The sequence below is a fragment of the Phocoena sinus genome, chromosome 11, assembly GCF_008692025.1.
Source record: "Phocoena sinus isolate mPhoSin1 chromosome 11, mPhoSin1.pri, whole genome shotgun sequence".
Classification (NCBI taxonomy): Eukaryota; Metazoa; Chordata; class Mammalia; order Artiodactyla; family Phocoenidae; genus Phocoena; species Phocoena sinus.
The window spans coordinates 6,681,794-6,703,305 of NC_045773.1; the positions used below are offsets into that span (position 1 = coordinate 6,681,794).

At 48.4% G+C, this 21,512-nt stretch overlaps 2 protein-coding genes and 1 long non-coding RNA gene across 10 annotated transcripts in view; 2 read left to right on the plus strand and 1 right to left on the minus strand.

The window, feature by feature from the left end:
• SEC13 (SEC13 homolog, nuclear pore and COPII coat complex component) overlaps positions 1-13,296 on the plus strand; it is an 86,849-nt gene extending 73,553 nt beyond the window's left edge. The window contains exon 9 of the mRNA XM_032647898.1: positions 10,889-13,296. Within this exon, the coding sequence (XP_032503789.1) occupies positions 10,889-10,906 (18 nt within the window). The 3' untranslated portion in view covers positions 10,907-13,296. The remainder of the gene's footprint in view (positions 1-10,888) is intronic.
• LOC116761726 overlaps positions 1-17,439 on the minus strand; it is a 41,250-nt gene extending 23,811 nt beyond the window's left edge. For 4 of the 7 annotated variants that reach the window (XR_004352089.1, XR_004352086.1, XR_004352087.1 and 1 more), the window contains exons 1-3: positions 12,655-12,752; positions 2,347-2,418; positions 606-747 (exon numbers count right to left, since the gene is read on the minus strand). This is a non-coding gene — a long non-coding RNA (uncharacterized LOC116761726). Of the gene's footprint in view, positions 1-605; positions 748-2,346; positions 2,419-12,654; positions 12,753-12,910; positions 12,985-15,362; positions 15,520-16,493 lie in introns of those variants that run through there. The other 3 variants (XR_004352084.1, XR_004352085.1, XR_004352088.1) reach the window with 3 other exon arrangements.
• Positions 13,511-18,666, plus strand: GHRL (ghrelin and obestatin prepropeptide). 2 transcript variants are annotated; one of them, XM_032647899.1, is made up of 3 exons: positions 13,511-14,998; positions 17,923-18,031; positions 18,520-18,666. In XM_032647899.1, the coding sequence occupies exons 1-3, from the start codon at positions 14,298-14,300 to the stop codon at positions 18,547-18,549; spliced, it is 840 nt and encodes a 279-aa protein (XP_032503790.1). In that variant the 5' UTR covers positions 13,511-14,297; the 3' UTR covers positions 18,550-18,666. The 2 variants fall into 2 exon arrangements, with proteins under 2 accessions (XP_032503790.1, XP_032503791.1); XM_032647900.1 differs by lacking the exon at positions 18,520-18,666 and having other exon boundaries at positions 14,551-14,658; positions 14,882-14,998; positions 17,923-18,176.
• The last annotated feature ends 2,846 nt before the right edge of the window (positions 18,667-21,512 follow it).

Below are 21,512 nucleotides of genomic sequence, written 5' to 3' on the forward strand. Positions count from 1 at the left end.
GACCATCTTCAGGGCAGTTGCCAAGCCCAAATGAGAGGAATGTAAGGGTAATTTAGAAGATATACAGAGAATTCTAGTTAGGGCAAGATGGCAGTAGCAGCCACACTGATTTTCAATCCTCTCACAAAAGCAAAGCAGCTAGGATAGCCAAAGAAACCCCCGGATGCCATTAAGGTAGCCCCTCAAACTCTGAAACATCAAGGAGTAGGGCCAACCATTCATAAGGGGGAGATTTCCACTTCCACACATGAAGGATTCACAGCTCCAAGAGTTTCCCTCAAGCCATTAACAACTAGAAAAACACAAAATCCATGAAACAACTGCTTTCCGATGTAGGACAACAAGCAGTGTTTGGAAGAAGAGGAAAAAGTGGGCGTGGGAAGGGAGCCACAATGGCCGCAGCTTTCTTCCTGGAGGCAGTTCCCAGGAAAGGGCAGGGAAATCGAATCCAGAGCGGCCTCACTGAGTTAAAAAGACAGATGAGAGTTCAGAAAGGCAAAGGTAGCATTTACACAGCAGAGTACTAGAGAAGAGCGAGCTGCTCAGAGATAGCCAGCTCCTCGGATCTGCAGGAGGGTCTCCTAGACTTTTGACCAAGTACTAACCTGCTTACGGGAAGGGTGAAACTCTCGTGACCGAACAGCAGTGGGCCAAGCAATTCCTGGAACTCAACAGAGGGCGAGTCGTTCACGCTCCCAAGAACCAGAGTGCAACAGCCTCAGGATACAAAGGGCACTGGGTCGAGTCCTAAGAAAGATCATGCGTCAATGGTGTATCTTCAATCAGGTCTAGAGTAAAGGCTGCTCTGGACCTTAAAAGCAAGCCTTGAAAGCATCAAACTGACCCACCAATAATTTCACTTTCTGCCAGATCAAAGCCCAACACTCTTTAAAGGAACAACAAGAAAATTCAGCATGTGACAGCATACAATTTACAGCATCCATCACCTAATCCAAAATTACTGGGCAGGCAAAGAAGCAAGCAAATGACCCATAACCAGGAGAGGAAAAAAGTGAATAGCCACAGACTCAGAAAGGAGAGAGACCACGGAATTAGCAGACGACTACCTTAAAGACAGCTATTATAAATATGTTCAAGAATGTAAAGGAGGGCTTCCCTGGTGGCGCAGTGGTTGAGCGTCCGCCTGCCGATGCAGGGGACACGGGTTCGTGCCCTGGTCCGGGAAGATCCCACATGCCGCAGAGCAGCTGGGCCTGTGAGCCATGGCCGCTGAGCCTGCGCGTCCGGAGCCTGTGCTCCACAACGGGAGAGGCCACAGCAGTGAGAGGCCCGAGTACCGCAAGAAAAAAGAAACGAAGAAAAAAAAACGAATGTAAAGGAAAATGAACATAAGAGAAATGGGAGATATAAGAAAGTTGCAAATGGAGCCTCTAGAAATGAACAATTCAATATCTGGAGTGAAAAATACCCTGGATGGGAGTAAAAGCACATTAGACGCTGACAGGAAACATCAGTACATGTGAAGACAGCAATAGAAACTATGCAAACTGAAGCACAGGGAGAAAAGCACACAAGACAAAACAAAACAAACACAGAGACTCCAGTATTAAGTAGTCTCAAATATGTGTCAGTTGGATTCCAAAGGAGACAGAAAAAAATGTTTAGAGAAACAGCCAAAATTTCTTGGCTGGATTTGAACTATAACCCTACAGATTCTAGGAAATTAAAGAACCCCAAGCAGAAGAAAATACACGTACAATAATAATACTGAACTTTCTTAAAAATTATGTAAGCAGCCAGAAAAAAAGAAGACATATTACATACACAGGAACAAATATAAGAATGACAGCCAACTTCTCATTAGAAATTATACAAATCAGACTTCCCTGGTGAAGCAGTGCTTAACAATCTGCCTGCCAGTGCAGGGGACACACATTCAAGACCTGGTCCGCGGAGATCCCACAGGCCGTGGAACAGCAAAGCCTGTGCGCCACAACTTATCCTGAGCTCTAGAGCCCATAAGCCACAACTACTGTAAGCCCGCACGCCCAGAGCCCGTGCTCCGCAACGAGAGAAGCCACTGCAACGAGAAGCCCGTGCACCGCAACAAAGAGTAGCCTCCGCTCGCCACAACTAGACAAAGCCCGCTCGGAGCAATGAAGACCCAACGCAGCCAAAAATAATAAATAAAATAAATAAATTTATATTTTAAAAAACTGGTTCTAGAACAAAAAATTTCAGATAAAGTAGACTTTAGAACAAGAAATACTTATAAGGGATAAAAAGAGGCATAATAATAAAAGGGTCAATTCATCAAGAAGGCAACAATCCTGAAGATGTATGCACTTAAAATAGAGCTTCAAAATATGTGAAACAAAAACTCACAGAACTGAAGTCAGTTACAATTCCAGCTGGAGATCTCAACACTCCTCTTTCAGTAGCAGAAAAAATAGGACCCTAGAAAACAGTAAAGTTACAGAATACATAAACAAACCTCGCAATCAATTTGACCTAACAGGCACTCATAGAACATTCTACCCAGCAACACTTAAACGCATTCAAGTACATCTGGAACACTCATCGAGACACACTAATTTCTGGACCCTAAAACAAACTTTAACAAATCTAACAATTAAAATTATCTACAACATATTCTCACACTATAATGGAAGTAACCTAGAAACCAATAATAGAATACTTGCAAAATCCTCAAATATTTGGAAATTTAAGCAATACATCTAAATTACTCATGGGTGAAAAAAAAATCACAATAAAAATACTTACCTACAGAGGAAAGGAGGAACAGAATGCAGGGGACAGGAATGGAAGATAATAGTCTCTGCATGTACCTTGTCTTATACCATTGACTTGGGAACCACGTAATGTTTAATAATTAACAAGTAAAGGGGAAAAAATCCCTAAAAACTGAAAAAACAACTGGATGGAATGTTAGGTATATATCAAGCCATGGCATAACCACACAGAGAAAATATTTAACTCATTTGACTGTATATTCATTCCTAAGACTGTGTTTAGTAGTTTTATGGTTTGTAGTAATTGTCGTAGTCTTATTTTGAAAGTATTATGTTGATACTGTAAGATACAGCAAAATAGAGGTAATTTTGTTAATGTAATTAGAAACCAGAATTTTTAAGATAAAGGAAGGAATTTAAATATAAAACCCAAGAAGTGAAAAATCACAGTGACCTTAAGTTTTACTTGGAAATAACTCATGACCTATTTTTCTCCATCTAAAAACTATGTTTTTATCATCTATGCGCTGAAAAGGCCTAGAAGCAATACTAGTAGTTACCATCCAGATTGTGGTCTTTAAAAACTATTTAGCACTAAAAGAAACCAAAACTTCTTAGAGAAATAGCAAATTCAGGTCAGAATCAGGAAGGACACACAAAAGATGAGGCCAGGATTTCTTAATGAGACAGAAAGGAAGACAACTATTAAAAACGATAGGGTTGTGTCAAAAGCACACAGGAATAAACTCATCAAATATGGAAGCATCAAAACGAAAATGACATTGGAACACTTATATTTTAAGAAAAAAATCCATGAGATTGGTTCAAGATGGCAGAGTAGAAGGACGTGAGCTCACTCCCTGTCGCGAGAGCACCGGAATCACAACTAACTGCTGAACAATCAAGGACAGGAAGACACTGGAACTCACCAAAAAAGATACCCCACATCCTAAGACAAAGGAGGAGCCGCAATGGGACAGGAGGAGGGGCACAATCACAATACGATCAAATCCCGTGACTGCTGGGTGGGTGACTCACAAACTGGAGAACACTTACACCACAGAAGTCCACACACTGGAGTGAAGGTTCTGAGCCCCACGTCACCTTTCCCGACCTGGGGGTCTGGCAATGGGAGGAGGAATTCCTAGAGAACCAGACGCTGAAGGCTAGCGGGATTTGATTGCAGGACTTTGCCAGAACTGGGGGAAACAGAGACTCCCCTCTTGGAGGGCACACACAAAGTAGTGTGTGCATCGGGACCCAGGGGAAGGAGCAGTGACCCCATAGGAGACTGAACCAGACCTACTGGCCAGTGTTGGAGGGTCTCCTGCAGAGGCGGGGGGGGGGGGGGGGGGTGGCTGTGGCTCACCATGGGAACAAGGACACTAGCAGCAAAAGTTCTGGGAAGTGCTCCTTGGCCTGAGCCCTCCCAGAGTCTGCCATTAGCCCCACCAAAGAGCTGGATAGGCTCCAGTGCTGTGTCGCCTCAGGCCAAACAACCAACAGTGAGGAAACCCAGCCCCACCCATCAGCAGACAAGCAGATTAAACTTTTACTGAGCTCTGCCCACCAGACCAACACCCAGCTCTACCCACCACCATTCCCTCCCATCAGGAAGCTTGCACAAGCCTCTTAGATAGACTCAGCCACCAGAGGGCAGACAGCAGAAACAAGAAGAACCACAGTTCTGTAGCCTGTGGAAGGAAAACCACATTCACAGAAAGATAGAAAAACGGAAAGGCAAAGGACTTTGTACCAGATGAAAGAACAAGATAAAACCCCAGAAAAACAACTAAATGAAGTCGAGACAGCCAACCTTCCAGAAAAAGACTGCAGAATGATAGTGAAGATTATCCAGGACCTCGGGAAAACAATGGAGGCAAACATCGAGAAGATGCAAGAATTGTTTAACAAAGATCTAGAAGAATTAAAGAACAAACAAACAGAGATGAACAATACAATAACTGAAATAAAAAATACACCAGAAGGACTCAATAGCAGAATAATTGAGGCAGAAGAACGGATAAGTGACCTGGAGGACGGAATGGTGCAATTCACTTGTGGAACAGAACAAAGAAAAAAGAATGAAAAGAACTGAAGACAGCCTAAGAGACCTCTGGGACAACATTAAACGCAACAACATTCGCATTATAGGGCTGCTAGAAGGAGAAGAGAGAAAGGACCTGAGAAAATACTTGAAGAAATTATAGTCAAAAACTTCCCGAACATAGGAAAGAAATAGCCACACAAGTCCAGGAAGCACAGAGAGTCCCAGGCAGGACAAACCCAAGGAGAAACATCCCAAGACACAGAGTAATCAAATTGACAAAACTTAAAAACAAAGAAAAATTATTCAAAGCAGAAAGGGGAAAACAACAAATAACATACAAGGGAACTCCCATAAGGTTAACAGCAGAAACTCTACAAGCCAGAAGGGAGTGGCACGATATAATTAAAGTGATGAAAGGAAACAACCTACAACCAACATTACTCTACCCAGGAAGCATCTCATTCAGATTCGACGGAGAAATCAAAAGCTTTACAGGCAAGCAAAAGCTAAGAGAATTCAGCACCAGTGAACCAGCTCTACAGCAAATGCTAAAGGAACTTCTCTAAATGGGAAACACAAGAGAAGAAAAGGACCTACAAAAACAAACCCACAACAAATAAGAAAATGGTTATGGAAACATACATATCGATAATTACCTTAAACGTGAATGGATTAAATGCTCCAACCAAAAGACACAGGCTCACTGAATGGATACAAGAACAAGACCCGTATACATGCTGCCTACAGGAGACCCACTTCACACCTAGGGACACGTACAGACTGACGGTGAGGGGATGGAAAAAGGTATTCCATGCAAATGGAAATCAAAAGAAAGCTGGAGTAGTAATACTCATATCAGATAAAACAGACTTCAAAATAAAGAATGTTACTAGAGACAAGGAAGGACAGTACATCATGATCAAGGGATCAATCCAAGAAGAAGATATAATAATTATAAATATATATGCACCCAACATAGGAACACCTCAATGCATAAGGCAACTGCTAACAGCTATAAAAGAGGAAATTGACACTAACACAATAATAGTGGGGGACTTTAACACTGCACTTACACCAATGGACAGATGATCCAGACAGAAAATTAATAAGGAAACACAAGCTTTAAATGACACAAAAGACCAGACAGATTTCATTCATATTTATAGGACATTCCATCCAAAAACAGCAGATTACATTTCTTCTCACGTGCACATGGAACGTTCTCCAGGATACATCACAGCTTGGGTCACACATCAAGCCTTGGTAAATTTAAGAAAACTGAAATCATATCAAGCATCTTTTCCGATCTCAACACTATGAGATTAGAACTCAATTACAGGAGGAAAAAAACGTAAAAAAACACAAACACATGTAGGCTAAACAATACGTTACTAAGTAACCAAGACATCACTGAAGAAATCAAAGAGGAAATCAAAATATACCTAGAGACAAATCACAATGAAAACACGATGATCCAAAACCTATGGGATGCAGCAAAAGTAGTTCACAGAGGGAAATTTATAGCAATACAAGCCGACCTCAAGTAACAAGAAACATCTCAAATAAACAATCTAACCCTACAACTAAAGGAACTAGAGAAAGAAGAACAAACAAAACCCAAAGTTAGTAGAAAGAAAGAAATCATAAAGACCAGAGCAGAAATAAATGACACAGAAACAAAGAAAACATTAGCAAAGATCAATAAAACTGAAAGCTGGTTCTTTGAGAAGATAAACAAAATTGATACACCTTTAGCCAGACTCATCAAGAAAAAGAGGGAGAGGACTCAAATTAGAAATGAAAAAGGAGAAGTTACAACAGACACCACAGAAATAGAAAGCATCATAAGAGACTACTACAAGCAACTCTATGTGAATAAAATGGACAACCTGGAAGAAGTGACAAATTCTAAGGAAGGTATAACCTTCCAAGACTGAAACAGGAAGAAACAGAAAAGATGAACAGACCAGTCACAAGTAAGGAAATTGAAACTGTGATTAAAAACGTTCCAACTGGGGCTTCCCTGGTGGCACAGTGGTTAAGAGTCCGCCTGCTGATGCGGGGGACGTGGGTTTGTGCCCCGGTCTGGGAAGATCCCACATGCCACGGAGCGGCTGGGCCCGTGAGCCGTGGCCGCTGAGACTGTGCGTCTGGAGCCTGTGCTCCACGGCGGGAGAGGCCACAGCAGTGAGAGGCCCATGTAACACAAAAACGAAAAAACAAAACAAAAAAAATGTTCCAACAAAGCAAGTCCAGGACCAGATGGCTTCACAGGTGAATTCTATAAAACATTTAGAGAAGAGCTAACACCCATCCTTCTCAAACTCTTCCAAAAAATTGCAGAGGAAGGAACCCTCCCAAACTCATTCTATGAGGCCACCATCACCCTGATATCAAAACCAGACAAAGATACTACAAAAGAAGAAAATTACAGACCAATATCACTGATGAATATAGATGTAAAAATCCTCAACAAAATACTAGCAAACAGAATCCAACAACACATTAAGCGGATCATACGCCATGATCAAGTGGGGTTTATGTCAGGGATGAAAGGATTCTTCAATATATGCAAATCAATCAACGTGATACACCATATTAAAAAATTGAAGAAGAAAAACATATGATCATCTCAATAGATGCAGAAAAAGCTTTTGAAAAACTCAACACCCATTTATGATAAAAACTCTCCAGAAAGTGGGCAAAGAGGGAACCTACCTCAACATAATCAAGCCCATTTACGACAAACCCACAGCAAACATCATTCTCAATGGTGAAAAACAGAAAGCATTTCCTCTAAGATCAGGAACAAGACAAGCATGTCCACTCTCACCACTATTAGCATAGTTTTGGAAGTCCTGGCCATGGCAATCAGAGAAGAAAAAGAAATAAAAGGAATACAAATTGGAAAAGAAGAGGTAAAACTGTGACTGTCTGCAGATGACATGATACTATACATAATCTTAAAGATGCCACCAGAAAACTACTAGAGCTAATCAATGAATGTGGTAAAGTTGCAGGATACAAAAGTAATGCACAGAAATCTCTCGCATTCCTAGACTCTAGCAATGCAAGATCAGAAAGAGAAATTAAGGAAACAATCCCATTCACCAGTGCAACAAAAAGAATAAAATACCTAGGAATAAACCTACCTAAGGAGGTAAAAGACCTGTACTCAGAAAACTGTAAAACACTGATGAAAGAAATCAAAGATGACACAAACAGATGGACAGATATACCATGTTCTTGGATTGGAAGAATCAATACTCTGATAACTACTATACTACCCAAAGCAATCTACAGATTCAATGCAATCCCTTTCAAATTACCAGTAGCATTTTTTTACAGAACTAGAACAAAAAAATCTTAAAATTTGTATGGAGACACAAAAGACCCCAAATAGCCAAAGCAATCTTAAGGGAAAAAAACGGAGCTGGAGGAATCAGACTCCCTGACTTCAGACTATACTACAAAGCTACAGTAATCAAGACAATACGGTACTGGCTCAAAGACAGAAATATAGTTCGATGGAACAGGATAGAAAGCCCAGAGATAAACCCACGCAGCTATGGTCAACTAATCTATGACAAAGGAGGCAAAGATATACAATGGAGAAAAGACAGTCTCTTCAATAAGTGATGCTGGGCAAACTGGACAGCTACACGTAAAAGAATGAAATCAAAACACGCCCCAACACCATACACAAAAATAAACTCAAAATGGATGACAGACCTAAATGTAAGACTGGACAGCATAAAACTCTTAGAGGAAAACATAGGAAGAACACTCTTTGACATCAATCACAGCAAGATCTTTTTCGATCCACCTCCTAGAGTAATGGAAATATAAACAAAAATAAATGGGACCTAATGAAACTTCAAAGCTTTTGCACAGCAAAGGAAACTACAAACAAGACCAAAAGACAACCCTCAGAATGGGAGAAAATATTTGCAAACAAACAAACGGACAAAGGATTAATCTCCAAAATATATAAACAGCTCATGCAGCTCAATATTAAAAAAACAAACAACCCAATCAAAAAATGGGCAGAAGACCTAAATAGACATTTCTCCAAAGAAGACATACAGATGGCCAAGAAGCACATGAAAAGGTGCTCAACATCACTAATTGTTAGAGAAATGCAAATCAAAACTACAATGAGGTTATCACCTCACACCAGTTAGAATGGCCATCATCAAAATATCTACAAACAATAAATGCTGGAGAGGGTGTGGACAAAAGGGAACCCTCTTGCACTGTTGGTGGGGATGTAAATTGATATAGCCACTATGGAGAACAGTATGGAGGGTTCTTAGAAAACCTAAAATAGAATTATCATATGACCCAGCAATCCCACTCCTGGGCAGATAACCAGAGAAAACAGTAATTCAAAATGACACACGCACCCTAATGTTCATTGCAGCACTATTTACAATAGCCAGGACACGGAGGCAACCTAAATACCCATTGACAGATGAATGGATAAAGAAAATGTGGTGCATAAATACAATGAAATATTACTCGGCCATAAAAAGGAATGAAATTGGGTCATTTGTAGAGACGTGGATGGATCTAGAGACTGTCCTTATTTTGAACATTAGTAAGTAGAAAAAAAATAATGTAGGGCTTCCCTGGTGGCGCAGTGGTTGAGAGTCCGCCTGCTGATGCAAGGAACACGGGTTCGTGCCCCAGTCCGGGAAGATCCCACATGCCGCGGGAGCATCTGGGCCCGTGTGCCATGGCCGCTGAGGCTGCGTGTCTGGAGCCTGTGCTCCGCAATGGGAGAGGCCACAACAGTGAGAGGCCCGCGTACTGAAAAAGAAAACAAATGATGTATTTTTCTTGCCTTTCCTTTACAAACTGTATATCAAGGTGATAAAATAATTGCTGAATGGTAATAAATGTAGAAAGGAACAATAGAAAAAGAATCAGGTTGAGGTAAGGGGGTTGTTGTAGGGTAAGAGAGTGTGTTTTATCAGTTAAAGTTACACACTGAAGATTTTAAGGCTGAAATTACATGATTGCTGAGATTTGCTTTTAGAATATTCACCCCAAAGGAAAAATAGTATGTGGGATAAATACACGAAGCAAGATGATAATAAATGTTGAAACTGATGATGAATGCTTGTGGAGACTCATTGTATCACTCTCTCTGCTTTCATTGTAAGTTTAAAATTTTCCATAATAAGTTCAAATATACATGGTGAGAGTTTATCTTACATATGGCCAAATTTTCTTCTGGAAACATTATTTTATAATCAGAAAGGAAGTGCCTCAGATACTTGTTCAGTATCTGAGAAATACAAATTCTCACGCCCCACGGCAAACTTACTGGATCAGAATCCGAAGATGAGACATAAAAAAGGCTGCTTTCTTACCGCTTCCCCTATGCATCCACCGCGCCTGCACCCAGCGGTTGAGATTAGATGACCCTACAGGCCTCATCCTGAGATCCAAGGGCTCTTAGCCATCCCTAGACTGCGCTACCTGTAGTTCTGAGAACAGTTTCAGCACAGTGGTTGGCGGGCGGTGCAGGGAGTCAAGCTACAGAGTGTGGAGGGGCCAGTACCCATAAGGGACAGGATACAGGGACAGGAACTTCTGCCTGGACACGGTAGCATGAGGGCAAGAAGGCATCAATAGACCCTTCCAGGATTAGAGAGACCTGGGCATATTTTAACACTGAGGGCAAAAGCTGGTGGAGAGAAAGACTGAAGACAGGAGACCAATACTGGGGGCTCCAGCCCCACAATGGCAGGAGAACAGGGAAGCCCCAGTGGGAGAGGTTGTGTTTGGAGCAGGAGAGATGAGACAGCACTGGGCTAAGGATGTGGAAGTTGTAAGAATGACACCCATGATGATCTAGAGCTCGTCCAGTGCAGTAGCCGTGAGCCACAAGAGCTGCTGAGCACTGGAAATGTGGCTGGTCTGAACTGAAACGTGCTGTGAGAATATAATACACAATGGATTTTGAAAATTTAGTAAAAAGAAAACCAGTGCCAAATATCTAAATCATTTATAACACTGATTACATGTCAAATTGATAGTATTTTGAATATATTACAGTATATTATTAAAATGGATTTTATCTGTTTCTTTTTCGTTTTTTAATGGGACTCCTAAGGAATTGGTAATGGCATGAATGGCATGATACTTCTAGTGATCCACGCTGTTCTACAAGTTATGGAAGCCAGAACGAGGAGAAAAAAATAAGCCCCGTCAAAGAGCCCTATCTATCTCAAAAAATGAAACCCGTTGCTATTACCCCAGAATCTGCCTCATTCAGACCAAGGCTTGGCCAAATTCATGAAAAAACTCCCTGCTCAGCCAGCTACTTAACAGCACAAACAGAATGACTGTGGACTGTGTACACAATTTGTTCTCAGACACCACTGACATACAGCAGTTAATTCGGTGATGATGCGCCCTTATCTGCGGATGAGGCCGGGCCCTCAAGGCCCTGCTGTGGGAAGGAAACCACCAACCAGCAAGCAATCCAGAGGAAGGTTCAGAAAAGAAGACAGAAGGACAGACTGGCCTTGGCATTATCCACATTCAAAGGAGGGGAAACACGCGCTGAGGCAAGTCAGTCCTCCCCACCCCAAGCCACACAGTCCTCCTCAAAGGCCTCTGGGCTCAGGTCTGCGTGTGTCCCCACCCAGCCTGCACCCCGTCCACAGCCGGGGGTAGGCAGCGAGGTACTTTCTGGGTGCCGCCTCCCCCTCCCTCAGTGGCTCCGGCATCCTTCCTTCCTCCCCCAACCAGCCTCCGCTCTGCGGGATGTGCTTCGGGTGCTTTCCAGCCCGCAGGCCACCTTTCTGCTCCGGAAGGGAACGCAGCAGCCCGTGGGTGTTTGCCTGCGGGGTGTTATCTAAGATCAACACTGGCAGTTCCTGTCTCCAGGGCCGGGACTGAAGGAGGCCTCACATCTCAGTGGAGCCTGGTCACCATAGTCCGTTTGGGGTTTTGGGGGGCGGGGGGCAGGGCGGGCCACGCTTTGAAAAAGCTGCAGGCCTTCTCTAGCATCTCCCCACCTGCTCCACCTTCAGCCCTTCTGAGCCCCGAGGCCAAAAGGCATCAGCTCAGGTGGCCCACAAGGGCGAAGGCCTCCAGGTGACACACTGACACTCTGCTGGGACTGCGGGAGGATTCCGGCCCCCGCCCTAGTGCACTGGTGGTGAGAAATTTTCCAGCAGGAGGTACTCAGTCCCCACATTCTACTGAGGGGCTCAGTCTAGCCCCTCCTGGGCACCCACTGTCCCTAGAGTCTCCACAAGGGTCCAGTGCCCCCTGACGACCATCTCAGTCAGGCGGTCATCGGATGACCAGCGTTCTGCTGGCTCCCCTGCCCCAGCCCGTCGTGCTCAGGAGCCTGGCTAGGCGTCCGGGCACTGCCACTCAGGGCTGCGTGGCTTTGGGGAAAGTGTGGTCCCTGTGGCATTCAGGTTTTCTCCCCGTGAAATAACGGTGCAGCCTCCCAGGTCTTTAAGGTCGTGTCCTGTCACTCCTCTGCTCAAAAGCCTTCAGTGGCCTCCCTCTTCCAGATCAGGCCCAAACTCCTTGGGCCCCCAGCTTCCAAACTGTGCTTATCCCAACCCCGTACCTCCTTCTAGGCCTTTTCTTAAAACCCGCCCCATTGCCACCCTCCTCCGAGCAGCCAGCCTTCTCACTGGGGCCACAAACAGTCTGCACCCACGCCTGCTGTTCCCCTCCGCTCCTGCCCCTCTGCCTGCAGCGGTGCCCTCCCTTCAAAGCCCTGCTCCACTTCCGCCGCCTGGATCACGGAGCCCTTCCTACCCTCCCAGCCCGAGCCCAGCCGGAAGTGAGCTCCTCCTCTGAAACGCTAGAACGTCTACACAGACAACCCACCGAGCCCTTAGGAGTCACCACCTGGGCATCCTGTGGGTTGAGCCGCTGCGGGCACGTAAGGAATCCCCCACGTGGTTGATGCGCTCCTCGTCCGCGAACATCTGACGTGGCAAAGGCTGGCCAGGGTACAAAAAACAGTTGTCACCTGCACGGTACTTGACAGGTTACAAAGGATTTCACACCCATCACCTCAGTTAATCCTCAAGCCCCTGTGAGAGGCAGCTGTGAGCAGAGGGACGCTCAGTGATCTGCGTAAGGCCAATCTGTGTGTGGTCACCTGTGGCAGCACCAGGTCCCGGCTCTCCTGCCCCCAGGGCACTCTGCTCCCTCTCAGAACCTGGCTGGGCGAGGGGAGAAAGGCCCGCACGTTAAGAAAGACCAAGCTGAGCAGAGCCATCACCACAACCCAGAAGAAGGGATTGGACACTTGCCCCTTATTGTTGCCCTCAGTTTGTATTGGGTTGATTGCATCCCTGTGGGTCCCCTTTACACACTCGTCCATCCCCTGTATTTCTTAGGAGTTGGTAATTGAAACTACAGCGTCTATAGACTCAGGTTTGATTTTTTTTGCAAGGTGGAGCATGTGATTCTACCAAGAGTTACAGAAAAGTAAGACTTTTCTTATTTGCTTGTTTCTTATTACCAAATGAATATTCAACCTAAGCACTAAAAATAATTACAAAGAAGAAAAAAATAGCATATGTCCTTCCAGATAGTTGGCTGTCTATATTTGTTGTATTTTTACCTTGTATTTTTTCCATAAAATGGGATCATACTACACATTTAAAAAAAAAAAAAGACTGGAGTTCAGTCCCTGTTGGAGATGGTCTCTGCCCTGCTCCCCTGCAGTTTCCTTATCTGAAAAATGGGGCTTCCCTCTCGGATGTGTGAGAGTTCCATGAGCCAGCGTCCCATGTGCTCGGGGTCTGTGGGAACCAGAGCAGCATCCCTCATGGAGAGCAGCGAGCGCAGGGGCAGGACAAGCTCCTGAGTTCGAGTGAGGATACCTCATTGTGTCCCGCCAGGAAGGGAGTGGCAGAAGGGCCAGTAAGCCAAGGCCGCAGAGCAGCAAAGCCAGACCAGACCCAGGGCCACTCTCCTCCCTCCCACCTAAACCTGGGCCAGGCACGCTTGCAGAGAGGAGCAGCAGATGGCCACCTCACGTGGCTGTCCCAGGCCACCCAGCCATCTCTCAGGGCGTTTGCCCACTGCTGTTGATTTCTACCCCGAGGACAACGTGCGTAGTATTTTTAGTTCCCAAGGAATGTCAATCAGCCCCCGGATACTGGGCTGCCCTGAGGTGGGGCTGCTGGTTTAAAACAAACACAGGCTGCCTATATAATGACCAGACAGCCACCAGGCACCACCTCCACCAGGAATCCCAGGTAGGCACTCTGGCCACTCTCGTGTGGGAGGGTCTGTTCATGGGTTAATTCACCTCCACTGCTGGGCATCCGCAGGCCCATCTGAACTCGGGGAGGTGGCATGACCTGGGGCAGCCTGGTTGCTCAGAGCTGGGCTTGGGAGCCGCCCCAGGGCCCCCATGTCTCCTGGGACCTTGCCAGTTCAGCTTCCCCAAACATCCTCGGGAAACTTGGCACACGGTCCTCAGGGCCTGGAATAAAGGACATGGGGAGTCCCATTGCCAAGCATTCTGCCCCCAGATGAACAGTCTTGGAAAAGAGCACCCACATCCTTCCATCAGTCCTACCTGGGGGAGGCGGGCAGAGAGGGCGCTAAGAGCCGCTCTACTCAGCAATCATGGCCCCAGGTCCAGGTCGGAGCCCTTCAGCCTGTCTGCTGGGCTCAGAGGCACAGGGAGGGAAGCGGGGGGAAAGAGGGGATGGAATGGGGGAGCACGTGCTGCCCAGAGACGCTCTCTCCTCCAGGCCCATCTGTCCCCAGCCAGCCGAGGCCATGCCCTCCCCAGGGGCCGTCTGCAGTCTGCTGCTCTTCAGTGTGCTCTGGGTGGACTTGGCCATGGCGGGCTCCAGCTTCCTGAGCCCCGAACACCAGAAAGTACAGGTGAGACGTCCCCCCACGAGGCCTGCGCTCTGACTGGGGAATCTCATTGCAGCCCTGCCGTGAGCTGCGTGAGCTGGGCAGTGGCTCACCCTCTCTGCGCTTCAGCCTTCTTCTCCCAGAGCACAAAGGAGGACTCTGGGTCTGACTGTGGGCCCACACCTCACTCTGCTTTTGGAAGGACAGGGGGGCTTAGGGCCCTAAGGAGAACACCTCCTCTTTCCAGCAGAGAAAGGAATCCAAGAAGCCGTCAGCCAAACCGAAGCCCCGGGCCCTGGAAGGCTGGCTTGACGCAGACGTCAGAAGTCAGGCGGAAGGCGCAGGGGACGAGCTGGAAATCCAGGTGGGTCCCTCTGCAGCTTTATGCTTTCAGCAGTGGAGGGGATGGGGCGGGGGAGGGCGTGGAGAGGCGGCCATCCACAGGGACTCACTTACCAGCCACTCAAGGAACATCAAACAGCACAAAAACAGTGGACTCTGCACCACTGGGCTCTGTTGAGATCGGCTTTGCCGATCAACAGGCAAACATCTAAGCAACTTTGCTGTATTAGGATGAGCCTCAAGCAGAGGGGAGAGGGGGCGCCAGCAGATGCCAGGTGATCTCAGAGGGGAGCCAGCAAATAGACAGGAAGGAAGAGCTGGTCACAGACTGGAGGCGTTTCCTGCAGAAAACTTTCTGATCGACTCAGGGGCCCCTCGGACCTTACCTTACCCAATCTTACCAGGCGGCGGCCTGGACAGGTGAGCGGTGAGCCCAGCTCTCACCAAACCCCACCTGTAGACGAGGATGGGGCTCATCAGGCTTGCTTGAGCTTTGATGAATAGTTCACGGGGCACGGGAGCCATTTAGAGAGAAACGGAGGACTAGGAGAGAGAAAGCGTGAAGGCGTTTTAGTTACCCCTGCTGGGCAGCCGCGGTCCAGGGAATGGTTCTGACAAGAGTTTAGGCGAGGACAGATCCCCGCACGCAGGGAAACCACAATCCCCGGGTGGTGCCTAGTAACTACTGTTAGTAACTGCGGTCTCACTCTCCGGCTGCTTTACCCTCCTGCTTCGCATTTAACCTCTACAACCACCTGTGAAGTCAGTGGGGCTGGTTTCTGTGCCCTCATTTAGAGATGAGGAACCGAGGTTCAGCCGAGGGAGCTCACTGGGCTGAGGGGCCACAGCCCTGCATGGGGAAGAGGTGGGACCCACAGTCTGGGGGACTCCAGTCCCCAAGCCCTGTGTCCCCATCACCAGTCGGGCAGAGAGCGAGCAGGTGGCCCAGGAAGTCTCCTCTGCCCTGCCCTGGCCTCCCTCCACCCACCCCCAGCCTCTCCTCCCCTCAGGGGTCAAATCCCCAACCCTCGCCCTCTGACCCTCGCCAGGCGCCTCCTCCACCACAGGTGAGACCCCACCCGCCACGTTCCCACTCATCAGCCTGCAAATCCTTAGACTAAAACCAGGGAACTTTCCCGGTGAGACTGCCAGGTCCAGTGGGGCCAGAGACGCCCTAAGTTAGCCCAGGCGGGGAAGAGGTTCCAGTGGCTGATGACTCACGGCTGGACGTTTCCAGTTTCCACAGAGCAAACGGCAGGCCCTACCTCCGCTAGAACCAGGAGTCTGAAATGTCGGAGGTGGTGAGACGCCAGAGGCAGGTGGGAGGCCTGTGACACAGGCCGCAGAGCTCTGGCTGTGCCCCCCGAACCCCTCCAGGGCCAGGGTCCCACCTCACTCATCCCAGGCCCCTACACCCCCTCCAAAAGTTTTCCTGAAATCCAGCAAGTTTCAGAGCTGGAAGTTTTCGAGGCCAAGTTCCACCCATCCCCCACTGACCACATGAGACACTAAGGCACCTTTTCAAGTCGCTCAAAGCCGCACCCCTATCCAACAGCTGCTGCGACTCCCGTCAGTTGCCCGTCTCTGGTTCCAGAGTGCAAACCAGCCCAGCAGGTCCCCAGCTTGGTGCTTGTGGTGCTGCAAAGTCAGCTGGGGTCATCCAACCACCCGCATGAGCCACAGGGGTGGAGCGGAAATGAGTATTTACTGAAGGGAGGGAACAGAGGGGCCTCAGTTCCCCCAAAATCACTCATATCATCTCCACTTGCTCCACCTTCACGGTGGAGACAAGAGGGGGAGGTAAATTTTAAAAAGGGGACCAGCAGATACCTGTTGTTTTAATAACATCTCTGAGCATCTCTGCTCATCTGTGAAATGGGAGCAACAGTGGCTCCTGCCCGGAGGGAAACGGGCTCAGCCTGGGCCTGACCAGGGCAAGGGCTGCACGCAGGGCAGGGCAGGGCAGCGGCTCTGGGGCTCAAAGAGGCTCCAGGGCTGGTGGACTCGGGCCTGCAGTCTGGCCCTTGCCTCCACCTCCCTCTGTGGCCCCAGGCAAGTCGGGGCCTCAGCTCCTTCATCTGAAAAATGCGGCTGACGTGTCCTGTCTGGAGGGCAAGGAGGCAGGAGGACCAAGGACGGAGGGCTCCCTTTCAGACCCAAGATCCCTGCGTCAACTCATCCAGAATCTCAGTGACCAACAGGGCCAGGTACCCAGGCAGTTACTGGATGAATGGAGCTAGATAGTCTCCGCTCCCCAGGTGAGAAACGATGATGTGGCCGGAAACAGAGCTCCTCCCTATTCACCCAAAACTGAGCTCCAGTAAATCATCTCATAGGCTGCCAAGAAAGTAGGGGAAATGGGGTGCTCTCCCTGGAGAAGGGATGAGACGGAGGCACAGAAAGAAGAACAAACTTGGCTCAGAGCATCGTTCTAGGGAAAGGTCAGCTTCCTGTCCAACTTCCCACAGAACAAGGAGAGGCCTGTGCAAATGAGAGGAAGACCACCTGGGAAGGGAGGAAGGTGGGGGGCAGAGACCGTCCCCCAGGCTAGTGCTGTGTACACCAGGGAGAACCCTGCTCCCCAGATCACCCTGCCAGGGCCTGAAGCTCTACCACTGGCCATTCAACCTTATGTCTTCCTAAGCTGCAAGGAGCAGGGAACCTTGATCTAGGGGACTTCACAGCTTTTATCAGTAACCTTCTCAGAGGTAAGGAAAGAGGGTACAAGGTAAGCCTCCTAAAGATGGTGCGGATGGTAAGACTAGGCCTGGGCAGGAGGGTAACCTGGCTGAGCTGTCCCCTCAGTGGTGCCTGCTGGACCCCAGGCCCCCTCTCTCCCTCTCCTGAGAGCCCAGGGCCTCCACTGGGATGGGACGGGGTGGGGGGTGGGGGGGGCGGGGCACGCATGGGAGGGTGTGACCTCTGACAATTCCTGGATCCTCCTAGTTCAGCGCCCCCTTTGACGTTGGGATCAAGCTGTCAGGGGCTCAGTCCCACCAGCATGGCCAGACCCTGGGGAAGTTTCTTCAGGACGTCCTTTGGGAAGACGCCAGCGGTAAGTCCTTTCTCCAGTTTCCTCGGAGTCCCAATGTGAGTCCGCCTATGGGTGACAAAACAGAAGTTTTCTTCCCCATCCCTGCCTCTCAAAAGAGCTCCTAATTCCTCTTTCCCAAACACAGTCATCCCTCAGTACCTGCGGGGGATTGGTTCCAGGGCCCCCAGCTTCTAGGGGATGTGCCCAAATCACACGGTCCATATTCTGAGGCCAGCGCTCCCCCCATCACAACACACCACCTCCGTCACCTTGTGGAAGAAAAGCCAACTTTGACGGCACTGGCAGAATGGCGGACACAGCACTACTTTTTTGGTGGTTTTTTTTTTTTTTTTTTTTTTTTTTGGCTGTGCTGCACAGTATGTGGGATCTTAGTTCCCTAACCAGGGATCGAACCCCGTGCCCCCCGCAGTGGAAGCACGGAGTCTTAACCGCTGGACCCCCAAGGAAGTCCCAGACACAGCACTTTGACTTGACCTCTTGCTTTTCAGAAACCCCAGCCCACAAGTGACCGGCCCTGAGTCCAGCCACCTCTCTGTTTTCCCACCCTCAGAAGCATTCACCTGGCTTCCAGAACGCTTCCGAGACCACCCCCAGCTCTGAGGGGTACCAGTCTAGGAGGTGAATAAATGCTCAAACTGGATGGTGAAGGTTCAAAATGTTTATTTCAGGAAAGAGGAAAATTTCACATTTCACTGAAAAACACCCCCTGCCCCATTCTTGGTCTATGGTCAAAGGGAAGAGAAAAGAAGAACATGTAGCAACGAGGTGTCAATGCTTAGAAAACCAAATTAGACCCATTTCTACAAGCAGATAAGGCTACTGGGGGAATGGAGGTGGGGGAGAGAAGGTGGACAGAAAGGGGGAAGGAGGGGCGAGACAGAGGAGAAAAAGGAGAAGACAAAGTTCCTTTAAATATCAGAGCTTCCCGATGCAAAGCTGCACAGAGAGCTTATTAACAACCAGCAAGGCCTGTGTGGACGGGAAAACTTCAGGTGACACTATCAGAGCCAACAGCCGTTGCACTGACATCCATGGGCAGAAAAGGATGCTGGGAATGTGAGAGCCTGAGTCTGAAGTTAGATTGAGTGGGCCGCTAACAATGGCTAGAGCCACTGCTGGACATGGCTGACCTAACTCCTCCTCCTTCCTCCTCGTCCACTGAGAAGACCTGGCACAGCAGACGCCACCTCATGTGGCCAAGGCTGGCCATTACCTTGGTTCCTTCACTGATTTGGAACACCAGGTTGACATCCAAAACCACTTCCAACTCCAGCTCACAGCTGAAGTGAGCCTTGGTCCTTAAGTTCCACAACTGAATTCCAGTGAAGACCCAGTCTTCCTGGGAGGAATGTCACTTATCAGTCACTTGCTCTTTGGTATAAACACGTGAACTGACTTGAGAGCTATTGACAATGGATGCATGATCACGAGGGGAGGAGCACCGCCCATCCCGACAGGTGCGCACCCATCGGAAACACGCAGGATGCCCCTCTGAGAAGCTGGGGTAACATCCATATTCTGGAGAAACCTCTGTCACAAAGGGCTCCCTCTAGGAGCCAAGTATCTTCTCGAGTGAAATTCTGGCCATCTGGCACTCAAGGCACAGCCCTACAGCACTAACCACTGATTACACTAAGTGGGCACCCCGAAACTCCACCACCATGCCTCACACCATGTGTGAGAAGGCACACATGGTCCATGGATTGTCACATGATCAGAGACCCTCTTAGAAATGCAGAGTCTCAGGCCCCGCCCCCGCCCTAGTAGATCAGGATCTGCATTTTGACAAGACCCCCAGGCGCATATATAAAGTGGCTTAGAGGCCACGGGGTCCTATTCAGGCAGCAGAGCCAGGTCGGCCCACCTGGCTTAGAGTGGGTGTGGACTCTTACATAACTCAGGAAAATGCAGACTTGGCCAGGGTGCCCTCAACAAAATTGAGAGCGCATGAAAAAGCTGTCCTGTTCCCTCTTTCACTTATCTCCCCGCCCAACTCTCTAAGCCCCAGCTCTGCTGTCAACTCCATGCCCATGCATTGGGCACACAACACACACACACACACACACACACTCTTCCATCTCTCAGGGAACCACACCCCTGACTACCTGGCCGCGCAGTGACGTAGCTCACCAAGCCCTTGCTTCTGAAAGCATCTGCCTCTAAGTGGTAATCACATTTTGAAAGGCATTATCCCCACTAGAGGAATCTAAGGTATTGGAGAGCAGGTGAACTACTTGGGTGGAGGGAGAGAGGAAGCAGAAGTCCACCTCCATGAGCCAGACACTCGCTCTGATGCAGAGACCCACACGCGGGCCTGGAGCTGAGGCACATCCCAGCTCTAAAGCTTAGTAGGGGTGCAACCCTGATCATCACTAGCCAGGCCCACTGCCCTCTTCTCAACACCCAGCGGAGGCACCAAGACTCAAACATGGTCAAAGGGCTCAAGAAACCAGCTCCCAACCTGCTGGAGAAGCAGCCAGACGGGGCTCTGGGGAGGATGGGGGCCAGGCCCTGGGGGGAATGCTGGTCACCTGATGCTCGCCCACAAAGACAAGGCCTTACTCCTTTCTCAAGGGACACACAAGCCTTCTCTCCCACTTGCCTAGGTCATTCACTCCAGAAACAGAGGTTAAGCGCCCACTCTGGTCAGGCTCTCTCACCTGCCCCAGGCAGCATGGTGGGGTGGAAAGCTGAGGGCTTCAGGCTCAGACCTGAATCTGAACACCCGCTGTCTGGTCCAGCGCACGACACTGAACTTCTCAGGCTCCTCCCATGTAAAACACCCACCCCACCCCGGTCACTATCAAGACTGAACACGTATGTCCCACGAGGACACCTGCACACAGGAGACATTCAATTATCCTGATAGCCACCATTTACAGCATCCTTGCTGTGCGCCAGCACTGTTCTAAATACTTCTTACATGAACTTAATGTAATTTCAGTGAATTTTCACAACAGACACACTTCAGAGGGGGAAAACTGAAGTTCAGAGGAATTTAGTGACTTCCCAAGGTTACACATCAAACACGTTTCCGACTCACCCAGAGCTGTGGGCTCAGGCCCCCACGCCCCCACGTTCGGCTGCTTCTCTACCAATGTCACCCTCTTGCCCTGCTGCTTGGGGTCCTAGGGATTCCTTCTGTTTCTGTTTTTCATTTTCTTTCATAATACATGGGGTCAACTTGGAGTGGGCTGAGGACAATTTCAAGTCAACAACCAGCAGAAATAAAAGTGATCACAGGCAACACACTTGAGAAAACGTAGCATTTCAAACCTGGTCCCACGTCGGCCTTCTCGGACCTGTTCCTGCACGTGTCACTTCCCGACACCACTAACTTCCGGTTCTCTGAAGCAGCTGTATATACCCGTGGGCTGAGCAAGATATTTGCTGCAGAAAAAAAAACCCTCCTTATAAAAAACTTTATTTTATAATATACCCAGTACATTAGTATAACAGCTCGTGTATTTAACTTTTTTAA